Here is a 17,167-nt window from a genome sequence, read left to right as displayed (position 1 = left end):
TTTTTTATTAATATATCTTTTGCGTGAATGAATTTAACTACACTACGTTATGAGAATATAGTTAGTAACTTTTTTTTTCAATATACAAACTTCTCTTAAACAACTGATGACCTCAACGTAATCTTCATGTTCAAATTTGCACATTTACGGTATTTGGTAAATTCATTGAATAACTACATATGAAAGTGTTTTTTCCTGATAAAGATTTCTGGACCATATTTAAGTAATACTATAGTTCGAAGATAGTTCTCAACATATGTGGGATATATCGTTCCAAAAATTAATTAAGAACACAGTTTTCAGTCTTCAGGAACAATTTATTAACATCTATTCACGCATTCATTTCTCGAAACGTTGCTGCGTGAATAGAGATGTAAATAAACTGTTTCTAAAGACTGAAAACTGTGTTCTTAATAGTTCTCAACCCTTTCAAAGTAGGAAAAACGGCATTCTCCTGAGGAGTGAAAATATTATATCTGAAAAATTGTCTGAAATGATTCATTTTAACTTATAATAATAACTTAATACATTGCCAAACTGCCGCTCCTGAAAATTACCAAGCCGTTTCAGAAAAACATGCAGCATTGGAACTATAGAATTTAAAATTTTGGCCCACTCAGACATTGTGAAGACCCTGTAGATACTGCATAAATGAGTCTTATTTAACGTGTAAGTTCAGTGAAGAATTACAAAATTTCTAGATCATCTCTATCAGAAGGCCCGTTGAGGAAAAAACTCCATCCAGACGTTCCTTAACTATTCAAAGCCTCATCATTACATAATAACAGAAAAATGAGGACAGTTCCCGTTTCTTAATTATCGCCAAATTTTTCGTTTTCCATTTTCAATATGTGCACATTCAATAAGCAGAAAAGTCTATTGTTTATCGATGCAATTATAACAAATTTCCGTTAACAGCAACTAAACAATTTCATTAGCACTTGTATGGAAATCTTTCTACAAAAATATTCATGAGATAATTACACATTCCAAAAAAAGTCAGACAGAGTTGATGCGACAAAAACTATAGTAATGTATCGTGCAGCTTTAGGTTTCTTGTGCTTCTGTTTTTTGTTGCATGAATACTCCGCTGTACCAACCACAACAACTTTTCCTGTTGCAACTACAGATCCTTCAGCACTTATAACTGTACCGAAATCAAGGTAAGAATGTTCGATCGAAAAAGTAAAGTTATCAGACAAAACCAGAGTACAACTGAAACAATTTTACACCGACAAAACTACTAATGGTAACAGACCAATCTCAATCAAATTTACTATTTGAATTTAATAATATCTCGTCTTTTCCTCAAAGGAATATGAACGAAGTTTAACTTTTCTTTGATGTGTATACCTCTAAACATGTTAACATAATATACATTGATTTTCCAATTTAATATGAAAATTCATATTGAAGGTACGAAAGAGGATTAGAGGATTACGATGAATCATCGAATATACAAAAACGAGGGATGATGGAAATTCATTATGACGACCACGAAGAAAGCGAAAAAGAACAAAAAGCTATCCAAGGGGATCCTTGGGCTGGATACTATGATTTTCTCATCAACGAAGGCTCGTTCAAATTTTGGGCTGTTTTCCAGGTAATATAATATTTTTTCAGTTACAATGCAAGATAGCCAGTAAACTAAAGAAACTGAATTGAGAAGCTTAATTTTCATAGAATCGTGTGCTATACTAAATGACACTGCAAATCTGAAAAAGTTTTTCTTCTGGGTCTACTAAAAAAGTTGCAGTTCACATAGTTTCCTTGAAAAAAAATTTTTTCAAAGCTCCATTCATTGATAGAGGATAATTTCTTTGGACTTCTGTCGATGACTGACATAATGCGTTTAAATATTTTTGAAAAATTAGGTACTAACTACAAGCAGCTCACAATTGTATGTAACAGCAGGTTACACCCTGGAGTGGCAGTTTGGCGATTCATTCAAAAGATGAAATTAAATATTGCAGACGTTAATATTTTATCGGCAATAAATTGCGCGAGTTTTTTTTCAACTTTGAAGAATTGAGAAATATCCGCTAACTATTAATAAGTACTCGCTTTCATTGTTTTGTATTGGGCAAATATAACAAAAACGTTTTCATGTGGACATTATTAATGTGGTTTGTATTGACAAATAGACATTTTTCAGAGAAGTTTGCATATTTTTCATATAATAAAAATAAACAATATTTGTGTGTCTTCGAACACCATGTAGGGCTACAAAATGCAAATCGAAGTCTTCCATTCACACAAAAGATAGTCATCAGCATCTTTAAATGTTAAAATACGTAAAGATAGTGAGCACTGATCTCTACCAACAAATTAATGGAGTTCGAAACTCAATTCATTTTATGAGCAAGTAAAAACAGAATAGATAACGATGTGTTCAACATATATAAAACAGTTCATCATATATAAAACACAAAAAAAATTGTTTTCATCTAAACTACATAAACATCACATTTAGAAATGGGGAAAACAAGTTAGGAGGTTTTAGATGCTAGTTCAAAGTCTGAAAACCAGCTGATCTCTCGAATAGGAAGGAGTACTCAATTCACCGCATAATCGTCTCGTCAAACCGAAAAATATTCCCAACCCTAAGCCAATACGACTCATTTATAACATCACCTATTCATATATATTCCAAATTCTTATATTATAAAGCACAATTAACAAACATAAGAAAATCAATAGTTTCATGAAAATTGAAAAACAAAACGAGTTGTAGTTTTTATTAATCATTCTCATCATATGATAAATTGGATAACTGTTGATAATTATAAATGCTAATAGAAATCAAACTCTCAAATCCTTTCTATTAAATAAAGGAAACATTTTTAGCAGCCAACCACCTACAGAAAAAAAGTTTGAATGTTGGGAGAAGGAATATGGATAGTCGATATTGATCCATATTAACACTTGTATTCATTTTTTCCATCCGAAATCGGGTAAATTCGTGTTTCATCTAGCCTCGACAGATATTATCTGATTTTTGACGATTCTGAAAGAATAATATGATTAGAATGAAAGGAGAACTTAGTAATTAGGACTCACCAAGATAATGATCCAAAATTCCGGGTCCAGACATGTTTTTCATCGAGTCTTCGACTCCTTTAAATGGAATCCTACGATTGCTGAAAGAAAATGTGGGGTTGTACTTACCTTTTAAATCGTTTTTCCCTTCAATAATACAAATTTTTCACTAAAATTAATATTAGCGTCCACCAATCGCCATTTTGGACGCCGTTATTAAGCGATATCACAGAAATAGACTAAAAAGAGTTATAACCATAGACATAGAACATCAACTTTCCTCTTTGTTAAGACCTCGCCACCACATCAGCGCCACTAGTGTTTGAAATTCGAATCGATCGTAGCACGGCGGGAATTCAAACTTTAACGTGAGGGTATTGATGATGGAAAAGTTATAATGGGATTTATTGGGCTAGTTTTATCATTTTGGATTATTTAATCTACAGAAAAATCCAATATATACTATGTATTATTCGCAAGCATATGAAATTATTCTTCAGATTATAAGAAAAAAATTATGTATGAATTTACTGAAAATAAAGAAACATATCCACTGTTCATGCTGACCAAATAAAATGCTACCTCAAAATCTGAATTACCGAAATGTTGGATAGAATAATTTGAAGTGAGGAAATACCCCAGTCAATCCTACAATAAATTGTCTATCATCAAAGTATTTTGATGACATAAATTAAACGGAATAATATGCTTGATTCCTGATAATTGCACAAACAAAATCTGTTGATAATTTTCCGTTTATGGAAGCGCAAATTTTCACATGTACAATAATTCATTCAACGCTCAAATGATTTCATAAAACAACTTTGTTTCAGCTTGTTACCGCTCTTATTCTGGTCTACGCCAGCTTTGCAGCAGTATATTATGCAAAATTCAATGTGATAGCACCAGATTACTCAGACGATTATGATTTGCTTGGACGATCGTATCAGAAGTCCTCAGCATCTTCACTTTGGTCAGGACTATCGGTACAGAACTTCCAGAGGATTCTAGATGCCATATCTTCGAAAAAGTACACTTGAATTCTTCTGTTGTCAAATAAAAATTTCCAATATATTTCCGCTAAAACTTTGGATTATATGATTACTTATTTCGAATGAATTATTAAACACATGAGGAATGAGCACAAATATACCAATACCTAATGTCACTTATATTGACAGCAAGTTACAAAAAAGTGTCCCGAAGTTTTATCTGTATCGATCACTTTCCTTCAATGGGAAAATGATCTATTTCACCTTGCCAGATTCCCCGAAAATCAAGTAAGATCGAACATGAGAACAATAAATTAATATAACGTGAAGTCGGTATCTGGAAAATTATATAAAGTTATCACTTGGGGAAGATTGTTTAAATAAATTGAAGGGCATTCGGACGACGGTGGAACAGCGAAGATAAAATAGCTTGTATGTACTGCCGTGGTAAAGAGATGGCAATGAACTCTCTGAAGCCACTTCCTCTAGTCTTCGACGAGTCGACCTTTTTAGTTGTTCTCATCAAAGCAGGCGTCCAACATCTCAATAATATGCATGCTAAACATGCAAATCAAAAGAATATATATAATAGGTTCCCTTACATTCACCTCACAAGAAAACGCAAAACGAAATTATGTCAGAAAATAATAATTATTTAAAACAAGCATTATGCAACCTTGATAATATTTCAGATAAAATAATAAAGATTCTGTAGCCGTTAAGAGTTATTAGCATGCAGCTTCGTTCTCGTCATCAAACTGATGAACAGAATGCCTTAGATGTTAAAAAAATTTTGTACACTTCCTTGTACCTACTTGAAGCCTTTTGAATCAACATAATTTATGTATTAACGATGGTGTAACGTAGGTACTTATTAAAACTTTGAATTCCATTGTTTTAAGTGTCTATCGATAAAAAACACTGGGTTCAGACACCCCCCTGCAGCAGTGACATTTTAACACAGAAAATAGATGAAGAGGCTGAATGTGGAGGGTAGGTCTTGGAAAAAAAAACAAATCAATAATGATCAGAATAACGTAAAATTGTTGCGGTTATGATACAATTCGAATGAACGAGAAAAGAGACCACAATTCCAATTCGAGTAAATGGGTCTTCGGCCGAACCTTAATTCTCCGCGTTGCTTTGCAAGAGGAAGACGGCGGCTTCGGCAGTTCTTGCGGAGAGTCTGAAGACGTGAACATCGCGGTACTTCCTACATTCACGATCTTCATAACATCGCGTTCTTTTATATGATGAAAACGAGGTGACATGGAAACGTATTGTGCCCCAAATGTGAAGAATCCAAAATTCAGACATTCACCGACTTCTAGTGGAGGCTTCTATAATGTTCCATACCCTAGGAACTACCGGCATCATGGGGTGAGTGTCGCAAATTTCTCATTTGAAGGTTTACAGTCATGAGAAAAATATTATATATTATATGCCCTCAAATAAACACATACGTAAACTGGGATCAAATTATTAAAGAAAACAAATTGACGAAAAAGCAAAATCGAAACTGGATACCACGGGAAATCGAATTCTTAGGATCCAAAAAAAAAAAAATTCATGGCGAATTTTCAACAATTTATGGCTCGTACCTATTGGATACTCCTTTGAATTTGAATCCTTACATCGAACGAACATCACTAATGTTCCCTAGTTCCTTTTTGGCATCTTCGAAAACTGTGATTATAAATAATCTATTAACAAAACCAAATGAAAGTAGGAAAATCATTTAGAATAAAAAACATTTGGGGCACGAAAGTTAGGACATATTTATCATACATTGATGTCGAAATGTATAGCAAATTATTTCTTCAATATCTCAACATTTGAGGCGTTAGAGCATTCATTTCTTGGTTAAAGTCATCCTGAAGTTGTGAAATACCATTAAAATTGTGGGATTTTGAATATTTCTAACAATTGAATGAATACTCTTTCAAGCATACGTAAGTAGGTGATCATTGTGAATTAAAGCGAAAAAAAAGTTCACATGAATGGTGGGAACATTGCTTCAGACGTTACATTTGCAAATTATAATTAAATACCAAGTTTTCGATTCTAATGGATTTCATTGAAATATTATCGAAAAAAAATAACAATCCAAAAACGTTTCTATAGAAAAAACGAAATTTTGATGATAAAATAGAACATGTTAATCTGAATATAATCTGTCAAAAAGATCTTATTATACAAACTTCATGTATATTATTCGGTTCATAAAGTAGCAGTACTAGCAGTAGACCAGAAAGTCGATTCTTTGACACAGTTGGCTGAAAACCGTTTTGCACCTAGATATAATTACCAGTTCATGTATTTTAATTTATCTAATAATTTTCGTACTCGATTACAGTAAGCAGATGACCAGTAAATCATCTCCATCGTCAGTAAGGAATGCTCAATTGCACTCTGATATAATATTCCTCATGCAACCTCCATATCTTTATGCCGTTAGTGGTACACTTTCAGACGATCGCATTTTTTCTCAAAATCATTGCGTAGCAACTCGCTGATTAATTGCCCACTTATATATTGAAAAATGAAGAAGTGAATGATTTGAATTTTTTTTACAAAACAAAAATTCAAATAATCTACGTATTATAATGTAAGAGCTGTAAGAGAGATGTACGCAATCGCCAAAGTCAGCCGTTATTCAAATATACGCGATGTTTAAAGCATGCGCAACGGAAAGTTGATACCGAAGAATGAAGTAACTCAATCAGAAAAGCAACTTTTAGGGAAAAAAACTTTGCTAAAAAATCTTTACAGGGCGCTTCAGATGGCACAGAATCCGAAAATGAGCTATAAAATAGAATTCCTTTTTTACCCAAGTTTTCAACGATTACTTCTTCGCGTTTCTACTACTTATCAGAACCGTTAAAATTTGAGAGCAAAATCCATGGCAAAAATATGGTTTCCTATGTTAGAAAACTTCAGCGTATCATACGATATACTCGATTCAAGGAGCGAGGCATTGAACTTTCAAGCCATGACCATGATCGACCTGCTATTAGTCCCGATATTATCACAAATCGTTAAATATATATTTCAGTTGGTTATTGCAAATAGAATTAATGCTCGCTGTGCATGAGCTTCAGTGTCTCGTTCAGCCTAGGGCAAAAAATGAGCTTAGAGAACCGGTCGCTTTGCAAGACAATGGCGTGAAGATTGGGAGTAAAAACCTTGCAAGGTCGGAACTTCATCTTATATTATTAAATGAATGAAAAAATACTGGTGGTTGCTTTCGAACTGATATCTCGAACAAGAATAAATATTTGATTGATTTTCTAGGAAACTTTATTTATTTGAGAAGTAAACATGATTTACAGAAAACTCAATTAAAAAAAAAACAAAAGAACTCAAACTAGGCGCTGAAAAAATTTCAATATTCTGACGAATCAGTCAGACGAGTCATTTTCAGACTCTTCATCTAACACTTTGCTATCATTAGATTTCAACTTGTGAGGCCTTGACTTCCACCAAGATGTAGATGATTCAGCTTCCTCGGACTTTTCGGATCGTTCTTTTTTAGAACTGCCAATAATATCAAATAATTCAACCTTGGCTTCATATTTTGATTCAGTTGTTATTTTGTCTGAATACGTCAATTGAGGTGGAGGACTAGAGTCTGTTGAACACGATGGAGTTTGACATGTATGCATCCCTCTTAATTTTTCTTGCTCTTCACTCTGCAAAATAGTAGAACTTCTAATCTGTCGAGAGTGTACCGAATAGTGGCTCAATTCAGAACCTTGATCAGTTGAATTAACTGTTTTTTCAGATTTATACAAATCGATAGAAGGAATGTCGATATCTTCTGAGTTGACTTCCTCGTCTATCGCGAAATGCATTAGGCTTGTTGTATGACACAAAATTTTAACAGAATCCTCATCGAACTCTTCAGAAGAATATCTCAAACTCAAAGGACGAGCAACACGTCTCAAAGATAAAGTGTGTAGATGATCATCGGAACAATTATCTGAAAAATCTGCTTCCATAGTACCCAGAACTACCTCACATTCCGAAGACGATGTTATGTCTGCATTTGATGTACCAGTATTTTCGGATTCAGCAGCCTGAGACGAAGTTGGAACGGAGACAGAAGATTTTATCAATTCAGTCTTAGCTTCAGTAGACTGAAGGTTGCAAAAAACTTGTCCTACTTTTTTTTTGGGTAGGAAAACTCTAAACTTAAAATAGTCGTCCATTTCTTCATCAGAACTGGAGTCAAGAGATTGGCTAGATAGGATCTGCTCAGTTTGAGTCGTAGGCGTGGAGTAGGAATCATCGCTATACGTAGTTTCAAATACCAACTCGGGAAAAGAATGTAGTGAAGCAACCTTATTCTTGAATAAACATGAGAAATCCTCCCCCATATCCAAATGGCATCCAACGTCATTTACTGACTTCTGACTGTCATTGAAACCTGCTGTTGATTGGTCAACAGTATCCACTAGTGATGAGACTAAGTTCGAAATACTACCAGATCCTTCTATTCCAGAACTTCCTTCTAGTGAACTATCGTTATCATCTGAAATATTATTCAATTAGCATGAATTTTTCAATGGTTTCGCCCTTTTAAAAACGTTTCAGGTACACCACAGGGTGTCATATATTGAATAATCAATTAATAAGTTATTTATTGGAACAATACAGAAAAGGCCATCGACCAAAGGATATTTTGTGGCACATCAAAATTCAGAGTGCCAAATAGAAATTAACTCGAAAACGTCATATTTTTCTTTTCAATACCCATAAATTCAATAAGTATGGAAATATTAGTTTTTAACATAAAAAAAACTTTTACCCCGCAGCTCTAGTTCATCTCTCTCCAAGATAATGGGCATAGCTTCCACCTCTCTATTGCACATTTTTGTTGTCCATTTATGCGTTACAAGCGATGACTCCTCGAAATTCAAACGATCTTTATGTTTGAGTTTCTGAAAAGATAAATTTTAGCGAAAAATAATTAATTATACTATATCATTAACAATAATATATAATTTCACACTAACCTGGAACAAAGGACCGTGCTTGGCATCATATTCAGCATATTTTCGCTCCATTTCATATTTTTTCTGATCGAAACTGTATTAATTTAAAAATTATACCACATACAAAATGTCTTCATGAATGTCACATTCGTTATTTCTATGTTCTATCTGAGGAATGGGACATAGACTGCGCAGTCCATAGACTCGGACTGCGCATTCAATAACTATCTGTTGAGTAAATATGGGCAAAGTAATGTATAATGAGGGACAATTATAGACATCAGACAAGACTTGCCTACAAATATTGATTTCTTTAACGAAATAGAAGAATGTGCAGCTATTAACTAATAACTGCAGACTCGTCTATCTTACAATTTTTCGTCTACATCTTCAAATTCAGTGGTGAACTGATATGTATTTTAACGTCAATAGAGAGAACAATGTCATATTATTAACATATTAAAAATTTTTCAGAAACAAAGAATATGATATCAATCAGAAAATTTTTTATTTAAATTATTTTTGCGTTGCCATTTTTAATTTCTAGGAAACTGCTGAATTTCAAATACTGGTCCGATAATTGTTACGGAAATGACATGAAGTAAAAGGAAATGTGGAATCATATGTTTGCTCAATTGTTGTTCAAGTAGATAAACGTTTCGTGTGGTTCTTTTATTCGTAGGTAGAAGATCGAATTCCCGGGAAATTATTTATTCCCGACTAAAGCGCGGCGAGCTCTACGTCGAAAAAGTACACCAATTATCTTGGGCACTTAAAATTTTTCGTCTTTCGATAGAAGAGATCTTCTTTGGGAATTCAAGTAACGAATTCAGGAATGTTGTAGCCGATGTACACATAATGAATTGATCCGCATTTTTCTCGGAAGTGAACAAGGTTCGGCCGAATTAATATTTTACAAATGTTAGCATGTCATGCTGGCAATGCTCCGGAATGCAATTAGCGCATTGCGGGCAGGAGGCAGGACCCATATTTTTGGGAATCGAACGAGACTTAATTCGTCCATATATCGATCGATATCAACAAATAATACGATCTGAATCTGACTACAAGCTCCTTCCATGGTCAGCATATCTTCCTCGATATAGAAATGGTCAAAGATTATAGAGTCTATATAATCTTATAGAGTCTCTATAATCTTTGGAAATGGTCTTTCCGTTGGTACGTACTATGAATACGTGTGGCTAGTTCTATTTGGATCGTTATATCTGTTAATATTTATATCGACGGGTGTGCCAACTACATCAGATACAATATATTCCTATCAAATGGTTGAGCTTCGAATAAAGAAGAGGAACGATGGAGAAGTTTCACTGACATTCAGGAGTATCTGATGAAAAATCCGCTTAGTTTTCCATCCCCTTATCTTGCCGATATCGACACCTCCTAGGATATATTTCATTGAAAGTAATCAGAATGATGACGTGCCTTATGATGATTATCATCAACATTTGACTCGTTTTTATTGAAGCATTCTATACGGAATAAACAGGAAATTGCCTATATTTCAACGAATAACGGAGACTCTTCGTTCTACATGAAGGATTGTCAATTCAAAATCTTGATGACTAGCTGATTTACAGTTCTTTGTCGTTCATTATGCCTCGTCTAGTTATAATCGTGGGTTTACTACAGGTAGACGTGGTTAGATTCGGAAGAATCATATTACCTCATCACGAAATATCTGGCATAAACATTTGACCCGAAGTCACAGATTGTGTAACCAAAATCGTAAAGTAGCAAGTTAGATATTCTTTTCTAGATTCTATTTAAATGGCCATCCAAATTACAAAGGAACCGCTGTAAAATTACTTTCATGTGGGACTAGCCATCAAGACAGCTGAAGTCCACAATTTTATTGTATTCCTCTTTCTTTCGCTTCCAATTGTTCCGCAGATTGCAATGATAAATTTTTTCATTTTAAGAGTAACGATTTTTCTAGCTCTGATCTAGATAAATATATATACTACATACTATATATGAATTAATACCTATACAACTCTGGCCATTTCCGCATTTTCCATTGTTCTGGTAGGAAGCGGCGTTTTTTTGGAATCCGCCCAAGATAAAGGATTCAGCAGGTAGAATATTAATAATCACATTAACATGTTAGAATCCGTTACCTCAAAAGTTTTAAAGGCAACGCCCTCGTCCTGCTCGAGCCGTTCTTGGTAGAATAACAAATTGCGTATTCAAGAACGACTACCTGGTTTTATAATATGCATCCGATACTTATCGATTACAGAGAAATTCCTAAGAGATCTTGTTCCAGTCCTGCGTATTTTAACATTTTAAAGAATTTTCCTTTCTACCCAAACATCAACCACAACTACGGATATAATATTTAATTGAAAGTCGTATGAATAATAGGGTATTTTAAAGGATTTATTTCGACTTTTATTTTCTACATGACAAGGTTCGAAAGCTTGGCAAAATAGAGTTCACTGTAGAAAATAAAAGTCGAAATAAATCCTTAAATATATCCTTGTACTTCTTCATTTCCGAAATGAACACTTAATGATTTCCAAGTAATCACCTTCCTCCAAACAATTCTTAAAACAATTATTTGTTCTGTTCTAGTCGTGAACCATACTTTTATCACGCGTAAATATGTAATAATATGTATAACAATTATACATTACTGGGATACCCAACTATTAAAATGTAATGGTTTTCGATTCGCTCTAAGCTTTTAATTCTATCAGATGTGTATCTCTTTTGTATCTATCTGTATTTGTAATTATTATTAGTTTAAACGCGGAATAGAATTATTTGCGGAGCATGATTATCAAAGAAATATGTCTCCAATTATTTATTATCGATATTCAATATTTTATTTTCATATACCACAGTGTATATATATATATACTTTTCTCTTCAATATCCAAATCAAAGATGAAGAACGCTAAAACGTCTTTCATTTCTTTTTAGACTGATTACCTGCAAGGAAACTATCACAGAAGAACTGTATCACCATATCAAGAACCACATAGACCAAAAGACCGAATATGTCCAATAGCCTTAGCTGTAGCATCTTTTATAGTTATAATAGTAGTTTTAACAGTGGCAGGCCTAGCTCTGTACATGGGTGCTCTTCACTCCGAATTCCCTAGCCGTGAGTATTTTTTTCAATTACACATTGAGTATTACATAAAAAAATTTTCAGCTTTAGTCACATTCAGTTGTAGTATAAAGGTTCTCCGTGGAGATCGATTTGTTGGGGCTTTACAAGACAAAGCTCGCAGATATGGTGTGCAATTAAAGACACTCTATAAAAGAAGTGTTCTTGGACCGGCTTTAGTAGAGTGCACCGTAGATAAATTTGGCGAAGACACTTACACCATATTCTTCACATTAACTTTCGAGAGAAAACGTTTACCAAGGTAAGAATGATTTGCTCGAATCACTTATTCCTATCACGATATCATGAATGATCCTTAAACCACTTCCAGATCTTCTACTTCATTAGAAAAATTGATTGGTGATGCAATTATTGCTGATTTAATATCTAAAAAACCAATCTTCAAAAACATTCGCTTTGCATCAGGTAGTCTCCGTATCCAAGAAATCAGTCAGGCAGTGCCTCATTCCACAAAAATTGCTACACATAATGAGACAAGAAAAAAAAGTGGAGTAGTTCTAAAAACCCCAGTATTGAAAAATATATCACTTGCCATCGGAACAAATCCAAAGAAAAAATCTTCAATGGAAACAAAGAAAGCATCATCTGTCCAAGGATCATTCAAAATAAGTAAAACCGAAGCTGATATAACTGAGAAACAGGACATTACTACTAGTAAAACCATACGTTTGAAAGTAACAACACAAGGACCCAAGCTGACACCCCCAACAAAACTAAATAAAATAACACCTACCGAAGATATGAGAACAACCGATAAAATAAATAAAACTATTTTAGAAACAAGCAGTATCACGCCAAGAACTTTGAAGATAACTACAACTCCACCACAACCTGAATTCATAAATCTTCGATTATCCACTGAGAACAGTGTAACAGAAGAAACACATTTGCCCTTCAATTCGGATATCTTTGATAAAGAACCTTGGTTGCCCTTGTATGTCAACCACTCTGAGAACACAGGCCGCATACCTAATTATAATGAGCTCAAAACTAAAGTGGATCCTAATGAAGATGTGGAACATCCAATCTACACAAGTTTCACAAATCCTAGTCTGACTATTTTTCAAGAAAAAACCAATTCACTAGGAGTAACCAATCTCAAAGGGCATCCTATTCCTGTTAATAAAATTGTGGGCATGACTGAGCCAAACAATGTCTCTTCAAGTTATTCTCACGAGCCTCCGCCGGTAATTCCAAAACGAAAAAGCCCGATAACAGAGCAACAACCATTTGGAGTAGATGCCAAACCTACATACATTTCAAATGCAATGATTCCTAAAAGGCATGACAAGATAAAAAATATTTCTGCGATATTTCACGATTTGGTTTCATTCATTGGAAATTATGATATCAAGAAAGTTAGTCAACCACCCCCTAAAGGTGAAATTGGTGTGAATCATGACATGGTTGACGATAATGAAGATATAAACTTTGGGCAAGGTCAAGTTGAAGTCGTAGAAAGCGACGAAGAAACTTTAATGAAAGCCACGACTAAGATTCCTCTTGTAACTCTTTTACCTGTGAAATCGAACTCTGGGATTGGAAAACCATTACGAAGGAGACCATTTAGAAGAAATTCCACTGAGCTAGATGAAAATAGGAGAAGTTTTGGGGATATTACTCCATTAGGCAATATAGATATCCAAGCAGAAGCTACTGGTAAGATGGCTAATAGCCCTTCAGAAGATTTCAAAATAATAAGCATGCTCAACTTTGCACCGGAAATAGACGATAGCTTCACATCAGAACAAATGAGGAAGGCAAAAATGGAATCTTCAACCAATCAACTTCCAACTGAAGAACAGTTTGAGGGTGAGCTAATTGACCATACGTTCAATTTAACCAAAACTGAAGGCTATCAGCCTAATCTATTGACACCAGAAAAAATCAAACTCCTCTCTGTAATAAGCAAGATTAACAATATGAATGGTTCACAAAATGCACAAGAATCTGTTATATCTACAAAAGCTGTGAGACCTGTATATAATGTGAATAATTTTGGTTTCAAAATACTTAGTAAGTATCTGAATAGAGTTTTGGTGGATATGAAACAGGAACCAAACAATCACACAATACAGAACTGTAGCAAAGATCACTTTGTTTGTGGGGACGGTAAATGCCTCATCAAGAGTGTTAGATGTAATCACCTGAAAGAATGTTCTGATGGGTCGGACGAGAAAAACTGTACCTGTGCTGATTATTTACGAAGTCAATACTTGAGTAAGAAAATATGTGATGGTATAATCGATTGCTGGGATTTCTCGGATGAAAATAACTGTGGTACGTGATAAAACCTTTATGAATTATTTTCACTCAATACAAGTTTGTTTTCAGAATGGTGCCATCCAGGACAGTACATATGCTCAAACAGCAAAGCTTGTGTAGACAAAAATAAAATTTGTGATGGAGTTAAGGACTGTCTTGAAGGTGATGACGAAAGACAATGTGTTGGTATAGGGCAAGATTTGAAAGATGCAGAGAAATGTCTCTATCATAACGAAGGTGAAAGATGAAATAGATAAAATTGCAATATCCTAAAAAATAATTATGTTCATCAACAGGGTACTTAATGATAAGAAAATTTGGTGAATGGGGTAAACTTTGCACTGACAACTTGAAAAATGTGTCCGGAGAAAATACAACCGTTTCATTAAATAATATTAGTCAATTAGGAAGGCAGTTCTGTTCTGCTTTAACCTACAGGTGAATAAAAAAATATTTGACGAGTAATTTCAAATTAACGAAAACTTTTTTAGGAACGTCTCTTCTGTTCATACGCTTGTAGAAGAAAACAACAAAGATGAAGACAGATTTTACGAGCTAGTAAATATTGCCAAGAAAGACAACGAAAGTTCTTGGATGTTTTCAGACAGCACCTGTCCCCAAAAGAATATTATGAGAATTAGTTGTGAGTCCTTGGAATGTGGTTTTCGTCCTAGAATTGTTCGATACAGAGCGAGGTGAATAACCATATTATTTTAAAACTTAATTTAGATTATCCATTAGAAGATACTCAAAGTTTTCTGAATTGATGCTATCTAGACAGAAATTATCTATTTAAACTTCAGGATCGTAGGGGGCAAGAATGCAGGCATGGGTTCTTGGCCTTGGCAAGCAGCATTATACAAAGAAGGAGAATTCCAGTGTGGAGGTTCCTTAATTTCCGATAAATGGTTGATATCAGCGGGTCACTGTTTCTATAAATCGCAAGATGAGTATTGGGTAGCTCGATTAGGTGCGCTTCGAAGAAGTACAGCCTTGCCAACCCCTTATGAGCAAATACATCCGGTTCAAAAAATCTTCATCCACCCAGAATATGAAAACAATGGATTCGTTAACGATATTGCTTTGCTGAAACTCAAAAAATCAGTAACATTCAGTGATTATGTAAGACCAGTATGCCTTCCGAAAGAAGGCGAGTCTCTGGAAGATGAGGTTCAGTGTACCATCTTGGGTTGGGGACAATTATCAGAAGTAGGAAGGATCTTCCGTAAGTTCCGTTTCCTACCATTGAAATATATTTATCATTTATAGTATGACCGATTTCACAGCTGATACTCTGCAAGAGGTACAGGTTCCTGTTATTTCAACAGAGGAGTGCAAAAAGAGAACGATATTTCTTCCTTTATATAATATAACAGAAGAAATGTTTTGCGCCGGTTATGATAGGGGTGGACGAGATGCTTGCTTGGGCGATTCCGGTGGACCATTTATATGCCCCGAAGAAAACGGAAGATGGGTAATACACGGTAAGAACCATCGTCGTTATACAATAAAACCCCCATAAACACCTTTACCCTGTAAATGTTTCAGGAATCACCAGTAATGGCTATGGTTGTGCAAGAGCGAATAGACCAGGAGTATATACTAAAGTTTCTAGTTATATGAAATGGATTGAAGGATTTTTAAATCTGGAAGATTCAAATCCAATAACTACAGCCATAGAAAAGAAGGACAACAGATGCTCTGGATATCGATGTCCCTTAGGACAATGCCTTCCACATAGCCAAGTTTGCAATGGGTTTACCGAGTGTAGTGATGGCAGTGACGAAATTGATTGTTAGGAAATTTTCCATCTACCAATGTGACCGTCATTTTCGGTAGCAATCAGAAAATACATTTTACTGTAACTAAACCACTAAGGATTACTCAATTGGCGTTAATGCATGTCCGGACTTAGTTACGTGATAATGTACCAATCTAAAGTGTTCAGATTGGTCCATTGATCTAATAACCATTCTTATCCGCTCAATTACCGATATGTATAATAACCGATCACTCCTAATGGCGATAATTCACATGTATGTTGAAACAGTAAGATGTATAATTTTGATTATCCATCAAACTCCTGTCTCAAGCCTTTGTTACATTTCATAAATTAGTTGTAAAACATTTAATTGTGGCAAAGCTGTTACAACAGCAAAGTTGCAAGTATACCGAAAACTTGTAACTGAAGACACGTTGTTTATACTTCAAGCCAATATATAACAAAAAAAATGTCGCTGGTTCAGTGAATGTTGCTTTCCAAAATTATTTATTTGATAGTTGTGGTGTGGTGGGGGTAATGTTGAACGCAACATACATGGAACCATCCATATTACATTAACAAAAATGTGATGATATAAAGTCTAAATAAATACATCCGGCCGTATGTTAATTTTTTTTGACCATTTTATTATATCATTTTGTACACTGCTGAAAATATCAATTTTATACAGATTGCTCAAAATATACGCTGTGACCTAATTACAAGTGGACAATTGGATTCGAATAGCATCTTGGGAAACACATGTCACCTGCATATTGAGTTCCATCCTCTTAGTCTTTCATACACAATTTTCTAGCCGAAGTAAATTCATCAGGAGATGCAAGTTTCCTAGAAAAAGTCCTAACTAGAAGTACCAACTCATTTTTTCTAATAAGTTTGTAGAAAATAAATTCTGAAAAAAATTTGAATCAGTTATTAATCAATAAATGTT

At 34.4% G+C, this 17,167-nt stretch overlaps 3 protein-coding genes and 1 long non-coding RNA gene across 7 annotated transcripts; 2 read left to right on the top strand and 2 right to left on the bottom strand.

Moving 5' to 3' along the window:
- Positions 1-49: 49 nt before the first annotated feature.
- LOC123322053 lies at positions 50-4,130 on the top strand. The gene is made up of 3 exons (XM_044909884.1): positions 50-1,163; positions 1,417-1,603; positions 3,873-4,130. Exons 1-3 carry the CDS (start codon positions 1,033-1,035, stop codon positions 4,077-4,079), a joined length of 525 nt encoding a protein of 174 aa, XP_044765819.1. The 5' UTR covers positions 50-1,032; the 3' UTR covers positions 4,080-4,130.
- Positions 2,724-3,265, bottom strand: LOC123322058. Its single transcript, XR_006539036.1, has 2 exons — positions 3,061-3,265; positions 2,724-3,007 (listed from the first exon to the last, which is right to left on the bottom strand). It is a non-coding gene; the product is annotated as an uncharacterized LOC123322058 (long non-coding RNA).
- Positions 4,131-5,189: 1,059 nt separating the features above from the next.
- LOC123322217 (serine protease nudel-like) lies at positions 5,190-16,839 on the top strand. 4 transcript variants are annotated; one of them, XM_044910096.1, is made up of 11 exons: positions 10,069-10,139; positions 10,196-10,207; positions 11,978-12,161; positions 12,213-12,429; positions 12,499-14,468; positions 14,523-14,690; positions 14,750-14,891; positions 14,945-15,148; positions 15,257-15,678; positions 15,740-15,937; positions 16,002-16,839. In XM_044910096.1, exons 1-11 carry the CDS (start codon positions 10,137-10,139, stop codon positions 16,250-16,252), a joined length of 3,771 nt encoding a protein of 1,256 aa, XP_044766031.1. In that variant the 5' UTR covers positions 10,069-10,136; the 3' UTR covers positions 16,253-16,839. The 4 variants fall into 4 exon arrangements, with proteins under 4 accessions (XP_044766030.1, XP_044766031.1, XP_044766032.1 ...); XM_044910095.1 differs by lacking the exons at positions 10,069-10,139; positions 10,196-10,207 and adding an exon at positions 5,190-5,411; XM_044910097.1 differs by lacking the exon at positions 10,069-10,139 and having other exon boundaries at positions 10,196-10,453.
- Positions 7,324-9,324, bottom strand: LOC123322220. The gene is made up of 3 exons (XM_044910109.1): positions 9,050-9,324; positions 8,842-8,974; positions 7,324-8,565 (listed from the first exon to the last, which is right to left on the bottom strand). Exons 1-3 carry the CDS (start codon positions 9,098-9,100, stop codon positions 7,433-7,435), a joined length of 1,317 nt encoding a protein of 438 aa, XP_044766044.1. The 5' UTR covers positions 9,101-9,324; the 3' UTR covers positions 7,324-7,432.
- Positions 16,840-17,167: the final 328 nt, after the last annotated feature.

Source organism: Coccinella septempunctata, chromosome X (assembly GCF_907165205.1).
Source record: "Coccinella septempunctata chromosome X, icCocSept1.1, whole genome shotgun sequence".
Lineage (NCBI taxonomy): Eukaryota > Metazoa > Arthropoda > Insecta > Coleoptera > Coccinellidae > Coccinella > Coccinella septempunctata.
Note: the sequence above shows the minus strand (reverse complement) of the source record. Positions and strands in the feature narration are given on the sequence as shown.

Excerpts from the sequence above, each read along its gene's own strand:
- LOC123322220 (XM_044910109.1), bottom strand. The coding sequence starts at position 9,100 with ATGGAGCGAAAATATGCTGAATATGATGCCAAGCACGGTCCTTTGTTC. Across the intron at positions 8,975-9,049 it reads AGCACGGTCCTTTGTTCCAG|AAACTCAAACATAAAGATCG; the intron begins GTTAGTGTGAAA and ends TTATCTTTTCAG. Across the intron at positions 8,566-8,841 it reads AGATGAACTAGAGCTGCGGG|ATGATAACGATAGTTCACTA; the intron begins GTAAAAGTTTTT and ends ATAATATTTCAG.
- LOC123322053 (XM_044909884.1), top strand. The coding sequence starts at position 1,033 with ATGTATCGTGCAGCTTTAGGTTTCTTGTGCTTCTGTTTTTTGTTGCAT. Across the intron at positions 1,164-1,416 it reads ATAACTGTACCGAAATCAAG|GTACGAAAGAGGATTAGAGG; the intron begins GTAAGAATGTTC and ends TTCATATTGAAG. Across the intron at positions 1,604-3,872 it reads AATTTTGGGCTGTTTTCCAG|CTTGTTACCGCTCTTATTCT; the intron begins GTAATATAATAT and ends ACTTTGTTTCAG.
- LOC123322217 (XM_044910095.1), top strand. The coding sequence starts at position 5,301 with ATGGAAACGTATTGTGCCCCAAATGTGAAGAATCCAAAATTCAGACAT. Across the intron at positions 12,162-12,212 it reads TCACTCCGAATTCCCTAGCC|CTTTAGTCACATTCAGTTGT; the intron begins GTGAGTATTTTT and ends AAAAATTTTCAG. Across the intron at positions 15,149-15,256 it reads ATTGTTCGATACAGAGCGAG|GATCGTAGGGGGCAAGAATG; the intron begins GTGAATAACCAT and ends TTTAAACTTCAG.